Here is a 16,079-nt window from a genome sequence, read left to right as displayed (position 1 = left end):
CTCCATTGGTTTGAGAAGGAGGACAATCTACCTCCCACAGGTAGATCTGCTCTAACGGGGTTTGTCTTCAGTTTTGAAAGGGCGCTTCCCAAAGAATGCACCCCTTTGTTTGGTGTCTCTAGGGGTCCAGCCGTCTTGGTTCTTAAACTCTTTTCTTTTATTAAACACGGGCTTCCGGAACGCTCTCCTATAGGACGGAAGGTAATTATTATTAGGGAAGCCCTTCTTTCTCTCTCCCGCTTTAGTGAGGATTTCGTCCAGTTTGGTACCAAACAGGTACTCACCCTGACATGGGAGGCCACATAATTTGGATTTTGTCTGGAGATCACCCTTCCAGCCCTTAAGCCACAGGGCTCTATGTGCTGCATTCGTGAGACCTGCCGACTTGGCTGCCAAGCGTATGGAGTCGGCAGATGAGTCCGCCAGGAAGGCTGTAGCACCCCTAATTAAGGGTATAGAGGACCTCAATTTGTCTCTAGAAAGACCGCCTTTTAGTCCTTCCTCTAAGTCATTTAGCCAGACTAACATGGACCTAGCGGTGCATGTAGCCGAAATAGCCGGTCTAAAAGCTCCCGTACATGACTCCCAGGCTCTTTTTAACAGAGAGTCGGCTTTACGGTCCAGTGGGTCCTGTAATGAGCCTGAATCCTCTACAGGTAGCAAGGATTTTTTTGATGTGGATGCCACTGCTGCGTCCACCTTCGGGGCTTTTGTCCATGCTGAAAACTCTTCATCATTGAAGGGATAACGCCTTTTTGAGGATGGTGGTAATCCCCTTTGTCCCTGACTCTCCCACTCTTTTTTGACTAGATTTTTTACCGCTGCTATTATCGGAAAGGAGGGTCTTTTCTTTTCCGATAAACCAGCGAACATTATGTCCTGCTGCGTTCTAGGGACTTTCGAATGCTCGATGCCCATGGTGTTACAAACGGACTTCAGAAGGTTATCGATACTATCGGTGGGAAAGCATGTATCCTGATCCTCATCTGAGGAAACATATTCGTGGGTAATATCAGAGTCTGCCTTCTCCATATCAGAAGACTGATCAGATATAGGGGACACGTACCCCTTTTTTTCCTTGGTACGTGGCTCCTTGTCAGAACTATGTAGGGCTCGTAATTCCTGTCAAATCATGAGTCTGATATCTTCTGATTTAATTGCGGCTTCCTCCCGTAAGGTGGAATTAATGCATGATTTACAAAGCCTCTTTTTGTAACTATCCGGAAGGGGCTGGAGACATAACGCACACTGCTTGTGTTTCGTTTTTTCAGTTTTCTTTGCCTAGGGTGTATAGAAGGAGAGGGAACAATAAGCAGCCTATCAGGTTAGATGCACACTCACCCCAGTGAAGCTGTCTGTTTAAGGTACCGACTGACAAGAAGGAGACTGTGGCTGAGAAATAGCTTGGTCCGACTTCTTCCTAGAAGATCCGCTCTGATTAGAGCGACTGCTGCTGCCACGGCTGCGTGGGATGGTTGCGGTGGCTTCCACAGAAGGCACTGCAGGGTCCTACACAGAATCCATATTGGACGCCGGAGAGTTAGCGCCGGTGTCCTTTTCACATGGGGGCCGCCATCTTCTTCCGGTTGAACCCGGAAGTGCTAATCACTTCCGGGTCGCGGCCATACTCTGTGCACCTGCGCTGCCACCGGCATCAGCGCAGGCGCCGTCCACCTCCTCCCTCACCCCGGAGTTTACCACTGCACTCCCGGGGGAATAGTGGAGCCCAGGCGCAGCGCTCACCATACCTCGGCGCTTGGTCCCGCAGACGTTCCGGGTGGATTTCCATGAGCCAGCAACCCCTGCAGTTCTGGCCTCACGGCGCCTGCCAGCAGAGGGGGGAAGCTGACAAGAGGACCCCCGACGCTGCATCCAGCTCTGGAGCCCTTGCCGTCCTCACAGGTAAACTGCGCAAGCGGCATCCAGGCTAGGCATCCTCTTCTCCGTGGATTCCCATAGGAACAGGAAACCAAAACTGTGGGAGCGAGGGGGACCGCCCCTTTTATCTCTCCGTAGGGTTTCCTGTTCCTAGGGGCGGATCCCCTTTCTCAGTGGGTGCTGTCGTGGCGAAGAGAAAATACACTTTGTGTTGCTGTGTCCACAAAACTACGCTGTCAAAAAGAGGAAAAAATTAAACAAAGCATCAGACTTGCAGTCTTTTGCCCTCCCCAGTACTGCAAAATAATGCTTGAGATTAAAACATTGCATCTATGTACCCAATGTATCAATAAAAAACTGCACGTCACACAAAAAAAACAAGCCCTCGCACAGCCCCATCGACCATAAAAAGAAAACGCTGTGAGTCTTAGGAAAATGGCGATTCAAGCGAATATATATTATTTACGAATCTGCAATTTTGCTGCACTCTGAATTTTATTCCCCGTTTTCCAGTATATTATATTGTTACGTAGGTGGTGTCATTCAAAATCACAGCTCATTTTGCAAAAAATAAGCACTCATACGGTTGATGCTTATGGAAAAATAAATAAGCTAGGGCTCTTGAAAGAAGTGGAGGGCAAAAAAAGTCCAGTAAATTGCCTGTGTGGGAAGGGGTTAGAAAGATGCAAAATAAAAAGTATGGGAATCACTGATAGAGTTGTAAATTCAGTGCTGAATCATCTTTGTGTTACAATAGCGCTCAAATAGTGTTGCACCTTGAATACTTATACCAAGATTGTGCAAGGCTCAACACATTAACAATATGTATTTTATTATGTTAATGATTAAATACAGTAAAATTAATATATAAAGTCAGGCATACTAAAAATAATGTCTTTTCTTTATATAACGTCAATCTTTGTCAGGGAATGTACCATGCAGCTGCAGCATACCATATTAAAGGGAATCTGTCTTCAAGTTTTTTGTCACCTAACTTGAGAGCAGCATGATGCAGAGACCCTGATTCCAGCAGCGTGTCACTTATGAGACTGCTTAGAGTAGTTTTCATAAAATCTTAATTTTATCAGCAGGAGATTATCACTGGAGTACTAGTAGACCTGCTGCCATGCAGTCAATCATATTCATGAACTCTCCAAAAAGCGGTGGCATTATACAAACTTTCTGCCCATGTACAGGGTACACAGAGATCATGTCGAACTTTCTTACAAGTCTTTTACCTCACCCCAAAGCATGATTAAAATCCACAAAGCTTAGTACCTGTATAATTTTCTCCTTACTGCTGCAGCTTGTCTCTGTTTGTTAATAATGAATGGAGAGCAGGGAGTCCTTCTCTGTGTGCTGTGCTGTGCTGTGCTCTGCTGTGCAGTGTATGGAACAGCTCACATTGGATTTCAAATTAGAAATGGTGCATGCAGATGATAACTGATGGTGTAAATGTAGGATACAAGACCTAGAATAGTCAGAAGTAGTGTTTTTACCTTATGTACACAAATGACAACTTATTCTGAAAACAACAATTAACCTTTAACATTAAAGTTTGCTCATTATTATCTGTTCTACACACTGTCTGCCAGTTTACTTTGCTGGACAAATGCATGTATTGTATAAGTCTAATCGATACTGCTCCATGTTTTAGACACCGTACAAACTGCTTCCCCCTACTCTGTTAATGGGCTGTAAGTGTAGTCACATGTATTCCCCTCTCTTACCAGTAGCAGAAATCATTCTTTTTCCATCTTGCAGACTCAGGTAGGCCGATTTGCACCTCAATTCTCTGGGTATCAGCAGCAAGATTGCCAAGAACTACTCGCTTTCTTATTAGATGGCTTACATGAAGATTTAAATCGAATTCGAAAGAAGCCTTATATCCAACTCAAGGATGCAGATGGGAGGCCAGACAAGGTATTTGTCTCTTGTGGATTCCATCACTAAGTGCTGTAACATGGAGTGACAGCCTATTCTGCAGTGCAGCAGTGGAGAGCCAACTGTCACTCAGTGACGAGGCGTGCTGACCGTATACTGAGCCATGGTTGAAGCCATGCTGTCACGAATACAGGACTGAAAGCTGTCAGACTCCTGTGAGGCATAAAGTTCATTTTCTCCCAGGGGCTTCGCTTTTTTGTAAGGCTGCTGGGCACCTTTCTAACACTACTAGCCTGTAGATTATCCCTAGATCTGTAGGTAATCATTATCTGATGTGACAGGTTACCTTTAAAGTGCAGAAGTTTGGGGTTTAAACCATCAACATCTGCAAGGGGTTTGTGTGTTCTCTTAAGGTTTTTTGTGTGCATCTTCTCCTCCTCTGGAAAACATCTGAATAGGTTAAAGAAGATCAAAGTCTTCTCAAGTTTCCAGCACCACTCTGGTCCTCTTCTGGCCCACGTGACCTGAAATCAAACTAGCAAGCTCACTCTGGAGTTTGTGTGGAGCAAAAGTCGTTTTCTCAATGTGAGTCTATTGAGCCTTGTTTTGGTTCTCAAAGGCTTACATTGCAAAAGAAGCATCGCAGCACATAGTGTGAACTGGCAAATCTGAAGAGCGTTCATGTGGTATGGGAGAGGTCTGAGGTGGCTCTAGAAACGGGGAGACGGCAATCTGTAAGTACTTGCTGTCATGGTTTAATTTCTCCTACTGCTGCACTGATTAGAAGCACTTCACCTTCATAGTAAACGGTGCAGGTTTCTTTTAGCAGTGCAGGTGCTCAGTTGAGAGCTCCTGGAAGCTTTCCTGCATTAATGCTCTCAGCTGTGCACTGTTAGCCACTCCCATATCCTATATAAAGTGGGTTCTGGCTAGCACTCATTGTCAGAGTTGATTATGCTGCATGGCTGGTGGTTGTAGGTGGTTGTTATTGGAGAAAGTGTTTGGTGGATCTGTGACTTTTGCTTGGTGTGGGATGATTAATTATCTTCTCCTACATTGGTTTAACTCCATCCTCCACTCCGTGGTACAATCCTCTATTTTTTGTGTGAGTATGTTTGGTTTTCCTTCATCCTTGTTTGTATTACCTTGTTAGTCTGGTTGGTGTATTACAGTACACTACTACTCCCCTCTTCTCTGGGTGGTGGAAGGGTACAGACTGAGGGTGGAATCAGGAGCTAAGGCAAGGTACGTGGCCCCGGCGTTATCACCATCAGAGGTAATCTGGGCAACAGCTAGCTAGCTAGGGCGCCTCTGGTCCAGGGACACCCGACAACAGAGCCGTGACACTTGCGTTACATTGCACACATTTTGTAGGGATTAGGGGGAAAAAATGGCAAAGACTAGTACTTTTTCTGCTGTAAATGGGTTGCTTGACAGTAAAGTAATAATAATATTATATAATAGTAATTTTTTTAATCATGGATTGATTAAAATGAATGAACGGAGACTTACTCACCTTCTAGCGCTCCTGCGGATCTACGCGAGCCACTAAAGACTCCATCGGCTCTTCACCACTGTTTGGAAGTCACAGCACTGCTGAATCCAATTACTGCTGCTGTGGTGCTGAGATTCTTTAGTACAGCCAAGTTGCATCTGCGGGGACGCTGGAAAAGAAGTACCGTATGGTATATGTTTAATCAGTCCATGCAGAAAAAAAAAAAAAAAAAAAAAAATCTGTCAAAAACTCCTTTTAATTTGAAATTTAATTTATTAGTGAACACTATTGAACGCAATTTTGTGTAGAGCTGTAGAAACATTGGTGCTATATAAGTAAAATAAAAAAAAACGTAATGCAAAAGAAAAGTGGATCAGGTCGTCTGACATCAGGGTACACGTTTTCATTACCATTGACCAAGCTTATTTGGATAAAATGTCCATTAAAAGCCTTAAGATCTGAGAGTCCTCAGTGGTTGATGCCTTTTAATGGCTAACTGGAAAGTTGGTAACAAATTGCAGCTTTCGAGACTACACAGGTCTCCTCATCAGGCATAGTAGTCTCGAAAGCTGCTATTTGTTACCAACTTTCCAGTTAGCCATTAAAAGGCATCAACTAATGAGGACTCTGAAATCCTAATATTTCTCTACCTACTGGCTAACATAGTATAAAGCTATGTATGTATCTTTCCTGCATTAAAAGCCTGTGACACATGTATACATATTTACCTGGAAAGCATATGACTTTTACTCTGTTTTAACCCTTACACTAGATGTTCTTGTATTGCAGGTAGTTGCTGAAGAGGCCTGGGAGAACCATATAAAAAGAAATGACTCCATTATTGTTGATATATTTCATGGTTTATTTAAGTCCACCTTAGTTTGTCCTGAATGTGCTAAAATTTCTGTGACATTTGATCCTTTTTGTTACTTAACACTTCCACTACCGATGAAAAAAGAGCGCACGCTGGAAGTATACCTTGTTAGAATGGACCCTCTTGCCAAACCTATGCAGGTAAGATACAAGACACAGTAACTGGACTGAGAGCCCAAGCCGATCAGTATCTTGGTGATGCATCAGTACCTTTTTTTCATGGTCATTTTGCATAACTGTTTTCACTTAAGCATATGAGAATATTTTTTTTTTTCCTCTGCGTGAACTTTTTTTTTTTTTTTTTTTTAAATTGTCTGAATTATAATGGTCTTTAATGAATTTTTGGTCGGAAATGAGGAGAGTTTTCTGGTGCTATGTGGCGAGATATAGATCTTATGCAATTAAAGAGAGGGCTTTATTGAAAATTCAGCATTGAGTTCAAGTCCGAATGGATACATATAAAAAGAAAAAAGATGATCTTTTGCTTCCTCCACTGCCCAGCACCTCTGGTATGACCAGACCATGTCCCTGTACGGTCAGACACGGCCATTACACAGTACACAGCAGGGGCACATCTATAAGATTATCTCAGCACAGGAACGTTTTATGTAAACACATCCAATTGTGGAAATTATTATTCCAAGATCTGTTGATTAAAGTGTACTATGTTCCTGGGGAAAAACCCCTTTAAGGGGTTAATTACTGTCAATATATTACAAAAGGATAAATACTTTATTTAAAGAGTTTTTATTTTTTTGTATTTTTTTCTTTTAGTACAAAGTAGTTGTTCCAAAGATTGGAAACATTATGGACCTTTGCACAGCCCTTTCTTCTCTATCTGATATTCCTCCAGAGAAGGTACAATCTGTATTGGGAAGGATTGTCCTGTGCTTTCTTCTTTATCTTCTTATTAATGAACTGACTGAACGTTTTTTGTTTTGTTTTTTTTTCAGATGGTAGTCACAGATATTTACAATCATCGATTTCACAGGATATTTGCTATGGATGAAAACTTGAGTAGCATTATGGAGCGGGATGACATCTATGTGTAGGTTTATGAGGATCATCTGAGAAGTTACATGTGTACCCAGAGCGAAGTGTAAAATGTAACAGAAGTAGAAGAAACCAAATAAAAGATAATAGAATTTCCAGAATTCTATTCATGGGATAAGCCATCATAATTTCAAAACAGCATTTTCGTCTTTGTTGTTTATGAAAGCACAGCGTGGTAAAAATGGTTGTCAGAGCTTGGTTCAAGTACAGTTGCAGAACCATGAATGACACCAAGCCATGGAAAACAATGCTGACGCAACGGTGGCTTTATTCAGCTGATTAGCAGAGGGGGTTAAATAATGCTTGTGTCACAGTCCCTTCATTCTGCTTATTGGTGGTGGAGGAGGAGAGGGGCACAGTGCTGATGCCATGGCGCCTTTATTCAGGGGATTATCAGGGAGTGGAAAACCATGCTGATACCACTGACCTTTCATTCAGCTGGTTGGACAGGAGGGGGATAAAAATACCAATGCCATGGTCCCTTCCTTCAGCTTATTGGCCGGGATGTGATGAGTAAACAATGCTGACCCCACAGACCCTTTATTCAGCTTATTGCTGGGGGTACAGAGAGGGGGACAATGCTGAAGCCACGGTCCATTCATTCATTGGCCGGAAGGGGGGATAAAAATGATGCTGACTCCATTGTCCCTTCATTCAGCTTATTCTTGGGAGGGGGAAGGAGGGAGAGGGGAACGATGCTGATGCCATGGTCCCTTCATTCAGCTTATTATTGGGAGGGAGGGAGAAGGGAACGATGCTGATGCCATGGTCCCTTCATTCAGCCTATTCTTGGGAGGGAGGGAGAAGAGAACGATGCTGATGCCATGGTCTCTTCATTCAGCTTATTCTTGGGAGGGAGAGGGGAAAGATGCTGATGCCATGGTCCCTTCATTCAGGTTATTCTTGGGGGGGAGAGGGAAACGATGCTGATGCCATGGTCCCCTCATTCAGCTTATTCTTGGGAGGGAGAGGGGATCAATGCTAATGCCATGGTCCCTTCAATCGGCTTATTCTTGGGAGGGAGAGGGGAACGATGCTGATGCCATGGTCCCTTCATTCAGCTTATTCTTGGTGGCGGGGGGAGGGAGGGAAAGGGGAACGATGCTGATGCCAAGGTCCCTTCATTCAGCTTATTCTTGGGAGGGAGAGGGGAACGATGCTGATGCCATGGTCCCTTCATTTAGCTTATTCTTGGGGGGGGGGGGGGGAGAGGGGAACGATGCTGATGCCAAGGTCCCTTCATTCAGCTTATTCTTGGGAGGGAGAGGGGAACGATGCTGATGCCATGGTCCCTTCATTCAGCTTATTCTTGGGAGGAGGGAGGGAGATGGGAACAATGCTGATGCCATGGTCCCTTCATTCAGCTTATTCTTGGGAGGGAGAGGGGAATGATGCTAATGCCATGGTCCCTTCATTCAGCTTATTCTTAGGGGGGGGGGGAGGGAGGGAGGGGGGAACGATGTTGATGCCGAGGTCCCTTCATTCAGCTTATTCTTGGGGAGGGAGAGGGGAACGATGCTGATGCCATGGTCCCTTCATTCAGCCTATTCTTGGGAGGGAGAAGAGAACGATGCTGATGCCATGGTCCCTTCATTCAGCTTATTCTTGGGAGGGAGGGAGAAGGGAACGATGCTGATGCCATGGTCCCTTCATTCAGCCTATTCTTGGGAGGGAGAGGGGATCGATGCTAATGCCATGGTCCCTTCAATCAGCTTATTCTTGGGAGGGAGAGGGGAACGATGCTGATGCCATGGTCCCTTCATTCAGCTTATTCTTGGGGGGGGAGGGAGGGGAACGATGCTGATGCCAAGGTCCCTTCATTCAGCTTATTCTTGGGAGGGAGAGGGGAACGATGCTGATGCCATGGTCCCTTCATTCAGCTTATTCTTGGGGGGGGGGAGGGAGGGAGAGGGGAACGATGCTGATGCCAAGGTCCCTTCATTCAGCTTATTCTTGGGAGGGAGAGGGGAACGATGCTGATGCCATGGTCCCTTAGTTCAGCTTATTCTTTGCAGGGGGAGGGAGATAGGGGAACGATGCTGATGCCATGGTCCCTTCATTCAGCTTATTCTTGGGGGGGGGGGAGGGAGGGAGAGGGGAACGATGCTGATGCCAAGGTCCCTTCATTCAGCTTATTCTTGGGAGGGAGAGGGGAATGATGCTGATGCCATGGTCCCTTAGTTCAGCTTATTCTTTGCAGGGGGAGGGAGATAGGGGAACGATGCTGATGCCACGGTCCCTTCATTCAGCTTATTATTGGGAGGGAGGGAGAAGGGAACGATGCTGATGCCATGGTCCCTTCATTCAGCCTATTCTTGGGAGGGAGGGAGAAGAGAACGATGCTGATGCCATGGTCCCTTCATTCAGCTTATTCTTGGGAGGGAGAGGGGAAAGATGCTGATGCCATGGTCCCTTCATTCAGGTTATTCTTGGGGGGGAGAGGGGATCGATGCTAATGCCATGGTCCCTTCAATCAGCTTATTCTTGGGAGGGAGAGGGGAACGATGCTGATGCCATGGTCCCTTCATTCAGCTTATTCTTGGTGGCGGGGGGAGGGAGGGAAAGGGGAACGATGCTGATGCCAAGGTCCCTTCATTCAGCTTATTCTTGGGAGGGAGAGGGGAACGATGCTGATGCCATGGTCCCTTCATTTAGCTTATTCTTGGGGGGGGGGGGGGGGAAACGATGCTGATGCCATGGTCCCTTCATTCAGCTTATTCTTGGTGGCGGGGGGAGGGAGGGAAAGGGGAACGATGCTGATGCCAAGGTCCCTTCATTCAGCTTATTCTTGGGAGGGAGAGGGGAATGATGCTGATGCCATGGTCCCTTAGTTCAGCTTATTCTTTGCAGGGGGAGGGAGATAGGGGAACGATGCTGATGCCACGGTCCCTTCATTCAGCTTATTATTGGGAGGGAGGGAGAAGGGAACGATGCTGATGCCATGGTCCCTTCATTCAGCCTATTCTTGGGAGGGAGGGAGAAGAGAACGATGCTGATGCCATGGTCCCTTCATTCAGCTTATTCTTGGGAGGGAGAGGGGAAAGATGCTGATGCCATGGTCCCTTCATTCAGGTTATTCTTGGGGGGGAGAGGGGATCGATGCTAATGCCATGGTCCCTTCAATCAGCTTATTCTTGGGAGGGAGAGGGGAACGATGCTGATGCCATGGTCCCTTCATTCAGCTTATTCTTGGTGGCGGGGGGAGGGAGGGAAAGGGGAACGATGCTGATGCCAAGGTCCCTTCATTCAGCTTATTCTTGGGAGGGAGAGGGGAACGATGCTGATGCCATGGTCCCTTCATTTAGCTTATTCTTGGGGGGGGGGGGGGGAAACGATGCTGATGCCATGGTCCCTTCATTCAGCTTATTCTTGGTGGCGGGGGGAGGGAGGGAAAGGGGAACGATGCTGATGCCAAGGTCCCTTCATTCAGCTTATTCTTGGGAGGGAGAGGGGAACGATGCTGATGCCATGGTCCCTTCATTCAGCTTATTCTTGGGAGGAGGGAGGGAGATGGGAACAATGCTGATGCCATGGTCCCTTCATTCAGCTTATTCTTGGGAGGGAGAGGGGAACGATGCTAATGCCATGGTCCCTTCATTCAGCTTATTCTTAGGGGGGGGGAGGGAGGGAGAGGGGAACGATGTTGATGCCGAGGTCCCTTCATTCAGCTTATTCTTGGGGAGGGAGAGGGGAACGATGCTGATGCCATGGTCCCTTAGTTCAGCTTATTCTTTGGAGGGGGAGGGAGATAGGGGAACGATGCTGATGCCATGGTCCCTTCATTCAGCCTATTCTTGGGAGGGAGAAGAGAACGATGCTGATGCCATGGTCCCTTCATTCAGCTTATTCTTGGGAGGGAGAGGGGAACGATGCTAATGCCATGGTCCCTTCATTCAGCTTATTCTTAGGGGGGGGGGAGGGAGGGAGAGGGGAACGATGTTGATGCCGAGGTCCCTTCATTCAGCTTATTCTTGGGGAAGGAGAGGGGAACGATGCTGATGCCATGGTCCCTTAGTTCAGCTTATTCTTTGGAGGGGGAGGGAGATAGGGGAACGATGCTGATGCCATGGTCCCTTCATTCAGCCTATTCTTGGGAGGGAGAGGGGAACGATGCTGATGCCATGGTCCCTTCATTCAGCTTATTCTTGGGAGGGAGGGAGAAGGGAACGATGCTGATGCCATGGTCCCTTCATTCAGCCTATTCTTGGGAGGGAGAAGAGAATGATGCTGATGTCATGGTCCCTTCATTCAGCTTATTCTTGGGAGGGAGAGGGGAAAGATGCTGATGCCATGGTCCCTTCATTCAGGTTATTCTTGGGGGGGAGAGGGGAACGATGCTGATGCCATGGTCCCTTCATTCAGCTTATTCTTGGGAGGGAGAGGGGATCGATGCTAATGCCATGGTCCCTTCAATCAGCTTATTCTTGGGAGGGAGAGGGGAACGATGCTGATGCCATGGTCCCTTCATTCAGCTTATTCTTGGGGGGGGGGAAGGGAGGGAGAGGGGAACGATGCTGATGCCAAGGTCCCTTCATTCAGCTTATTCTTGGGAGGGAGAGGGGAACGATGCTGATGCCATGGTCCCTTAGTTCAGCTTATTCTTTGCAGGGGGAGGGAGATAGGGGAACGATGCTGATGCCATGGTCCCTTCATTCAGCTTATTCTTGGGGGGGGGGGAGGGAGGGAGAGGGGAACGATGCTGATGCCAAGGTCCCTTCATTCAGCTTATTCTTGGGAGGGAGAGGGGAATGATGCTGATGCCATGGTCCCTTAGTTCAGCTTATTCTTTGCAGGGGGAGGGAGATAGGGGAACGATGCTGATGCCACGGTCCCTTCATTCAGCTTATTATTGGGAGGGAGGGAGAAGGGAACGATGCTGATGCCTTGGTCCCTTCATTCAGCCTATTCTTGGGAGGGAGGGAGAAGAGAACGATGCTGATGCCATGGTCCCTTCATTCAGCTTATTCTTGGGAGGGAGAGGGGAAAGATGCTGATGCCATGGTCCCTTCATTCAGGTTATTCTTGGGGGGGAGAGGGGAACGATGCTGATGCCATGGTCCCTTCATTCAGCTTATTCTTGGGAGGGAGAGGGGATCTATGCTAATGCCATGGTCCCTTCAATCAGCTTATTCTTGGGAGGGAGAGGGGAACGATGCTGATGCCATGGTCCCTTCATTCAGCTTATTCTTGGTGGCGGGGGGAGGGAGGGAAAGGGGAACGATGCTGGTGCCAAGGTCCCTTCATTCAGCTTATTCTTGGGAGGGAGAGGGGAACGATGCTGATGCCATGGTCCCTTCATTTAGCTTATTCTTGGGGGGGGGGGAGAGGGGAACGATGCTGATGCCATGGTCCCTTCATTCAGCTTATTCTTGGTGGCGGGGGGAGGGAGGGAAAGGGGAACGATGCTGATGCCAAGGTCCCTTCATTCAGCTTATTCTTGGGAGGGAGAGGGGAACGATGCTGATGCCATGGTCCCTTCATTCAGCTTATTCTTGGGAGGAGGGAGGGAGATGGGAACAATGCTGATGCCATGGTCCCTTCATTCAGCTTATTCTTGGGAGGGAGAGGGGAACGATGCTAATGCCATGGTCCCTTCATTCAGCTTATTCTTGGGAGGGAGAGGGGAACGATGCTGATGCCATGGTCCCTTCATTCAGCTTATTCTTGGGAGGGAGGGAGAAGGGAACGATGCTGATGCCATGGTCCCTTCATTCAGCCTATTCTTGGGAGGGAGAAGAGAATGATGCTGATGTCATGGTCCCTTCATTCAGCTTATTCTTGGGAGGGAGAGGGGAAAGATGCTGATGCCATGGTCCCTTCATTCAGGTTATTCTTGGGGGGGAGAGGGGAACGATGCTGATGCCATGGTCCCTTCATTCAGCTTATTCTTGGGAGGGAGAGGGGATCGATGCTAATGCCATTGTCCCTTCAATCAGCTTATTCTTGGGAGGGAGAGGGGAACGATGCTGATGCCATGGTCACTTCATTCAGCTTATTCTAGGGGGGGGGGGAAGGGAGGGAGAGGGGAACGATGCTGATGCCAAGGTCCCTTCATTCAGCTTATTCTTGGGAGGGAGAGGGGAACGATGCTGATGCCATGGTCCCTTAGTTCAGCTTATTCTTTGCAGGGGGAGGGAGAGGGGAACGATGCTGATGCCAAGGTCCCTTCATTCAGCTTATTATTGGGAGGGAGAGGGGAACGATGCTGATGCCATGGTCCCTTAGTTCAGCTTATTCTTTGGAGGGGGAGGGAGATAGGGGAACGATGCTGATGCCATGGTCCCTTCATTCAGCTTATTCTTGGGAGGGAGAGGGGAACGATGCTGATGCCATGGTCCCTTCGTTCATCTTATTCTTGGGGGGGGGGGGGGGAGAGGGGAACGATTCTGATGCCATGGTCCCTTCATTCAGCTGATTGGCTGGGGTGATAAACAATACTGACTGCCCTTTCATGGCAATTGACCACTAGCTACATGTGTGTATCACTTATCAAAAGGCAGTTAACCCACAACAACAGTAGATAGTATGAGTTGCTCCCCCACAGTAAAGTGTCAGTGAATGACCCAAGGAAAGTCCCCAATGGCCCCCTTCACATGGACTTTTTTGTGTCCACCTCAAAAGGTAGATCTGAAGTCGGGGGCTGGCTAATGTACAGTATATGCTAACTGCTTGTAAACGGTGTACAGAAAGCAGAAGAAAAAAAAATATTCCATCGGCCCTAATAGGCTTCGGGGACTTTTTAAACTTTTTTAAACTTCTCCAATAAAGAATAGTTTTATTACCGCATTGGATTGTGCGGATGGAATCTTTTTTTCTTCTGAACATGGCTGCTATGACCAGCGGATACGGCACCCTCCATCTGAACTCCTGCTTAGAACCGAGGTCTTCATCTTGGTGAGCTGCTAATCCTGTATACATTATAAAATCTGATCTGTATGTAACTGTATACTTTATTCTTATAGATTTGAAACGTCCATCAACAGGACAGAAGATACAGAGCAGGTGATAATTCCTATTTATCTCCGAGAGAAGTTCCGTCATACCAGTTACAGCCATCACCATGGATCAACGTTGTTTGGCCAACCTTTTCTTCTAACCGTGCCTAGAAACATCACTGAAGATAAGCTGTATAACTTGCTCTTAGTGAGGATGTGGTATGTATTCCAAAAAACAACAGACCTCGTTTTTTAAGCAGATTTATGTTGTGCTGTGTCTTGCTTCCAAATATCCATCTCTTGTGCTGTGCTGTGGATGGACTATGTAGATGTGGTGATCTATTACTTCTCGTGTGTGACTTTACTTTCTCCTTTTATTTTCTACTGTGTGTAGCCGATATGTAAAAATCACAAACGACAGTGAGGAAAGTGATGGCCCTTTACACTGTAATAAAGAACATACCATAAACGGCAATGGCCCAAATGGTATCCATGAAGAGGGTTCCCCAAGTAAGTAATGTCAATGAAGGGACACAACTGTCGCTGAGAAAGGAAGCCGACAAATGCCACTGGGATTGTGCAGGATTCATGGATACATTTCTTGTCATTTCCATCACTTACTATTACTAAATTTCTGGAATGATTGTAAAATAAGTTCTAGAGTGCATGCCCGTGGTGTTCATTATGTAGCATGACCAGGTTTCCAGAAGTAGGGATGGGATTCAAATATTCACATTTTTTTTTCCAAAATTGAGGAACAAAAAGGTATGCAGCGTCAGAACACATATACAAAGAATCTGCTGTTATGCTGTGCACATAAAGACACATACATCCAACATGTATAAATCTACACATGTATTCTATATGGAGATATATAAATAGATAGATAAATATAGATAGATTGATTAGATAGATATATAGATACATAGCTATAGATGTGTGTGTGTGTATATATATATCTAATATATAAATGTGTGTGTGTGTGTATGTATGTTTGTATGTCCGGGATTGGCATCTGCACCGTCGCAGCTACAGCCACAAAATTTTGCACAGTCACACGTCTGGACCCCGAGAGCGTCATAGGCTATGTTGTGAGGTGAAATTTTAACCCCGCGCTTTCCAATTCACCAAACAATTTTGCCCCTATCTACATAATGGGGAAAAAATGAAAGGAAAAGTGTTGGAGGCAAATTAACAGCTGCCAGATGTGAACAAGGGGGACTTAAAGAATGAGAGCGATGGCGCCAAAGAGTATATACCGTACAGTTGCTAAGGTGGGGCCCCGACATGGCATAATCACCACACCACCACGGGGATATGAACACACACAAAATGCGCCACACACTACCCCGTGCTCGAACACATATACCACCCTCAGCGCACATTTCCCACACATACACCAACTTCGCCACATAAAAGTCGAAACACAAAAGTCGCCGCTCAAAACTCGCCACGCGCAAAACTCTCCACATGCAAAACTCGCCACACGTGCAAAACTCACCTCATGGAAAACTCGCCACACGCAAAACTTGCACACGTGGAAAAATTGCCACATGCACAAAAGTTGCAACACATGCAAAAGTTGCCTCACACAAAACTTGCACATACTCAAAAGGCACCACACATAAAACTCGCCACGCGCAAAACTCGCCATGCACAAATCTTGCTGCACACAACTTGCTACACTAACCTGTCACATGCAACTCGACACACAAAAAGTTGCTACACGCATGTCGCCACACAAAACTCATCTCACAAAAGTCGCTACATGCATGTCGCCACACGCAACTCAACACACAGAACTTGACACTCGAAACTCGCCCTAAAACACACACAAGTCTGGTATTATCCTTCAAAAATAAAAAACTGATTAATAAGCAGACAAACTACAAGAGCAACAAATGTACCATATAGGAATCCGGCAGCTGTCAGTCACATGACCAGTCTATTATGTGTATGTG

General features: G+C 46.6%; 1 protein-coding gene across 3 annotated transcripts in view; it reads left to right on the top strand.

Annotated features, from left to right (window-relative positions):
- Nucleotides 1-16,079, top strand: part of USP15 (ubiquitin specific peptidase 15) — a 128,767-nt gene that overhangs the window by 63,336 nt on the left and 49,352 nt on the right. For all 3 annotated transcript variants that reach the window (XM_077265369.1, XM_077265371.1, XM_077265372.1), the window contains 6 exons: nt 3,643-3,801; nt 6,047-6,271; nt 6,905-6,988; nt 7,084-7,178; nt 14,146-14,337; nt 14,513-14,628. In XM_077265369.1, the coding sequence (XP_077121484.1) occupies nt 3,643-3,801; nt 6,047-6,271; nt 6,905-6,988; nt 7,084-7,178; nt 14,146-14,337; nt 14,513-14,628 (871 nt within the window). The remainder of the gene's footprint in view (nt 1-3,642; nt 3,802-6,046; nt 6,272-6,904; nt 6,989-7,083; nt 7,179-14,145; nt 14,338-14,512; nt 14,629-16,079) is intronic.

The sequence above is a fragment of the Ranitomeya variabilis genome, chromosome 5 (genome assembly GCF_051348905.1).
Source record: "Ranitomeya variabilis isolate aRanVar5 chromosome 5, aRanVar5.hap1, whole genome shotgun sequence".
Classification (NCBI taxonomy): Eukaryota; Metazoa; Chordata; class Amphibia; order Anura; family Dendrobatidae; genus Ranitomeya; species Ranitomeya variabilis.
The sequence above is the reverse complement of the archived record's forward strand: the minus strand, read 5'-3'. Positions and strand labels throughout refer to the sequence as shown.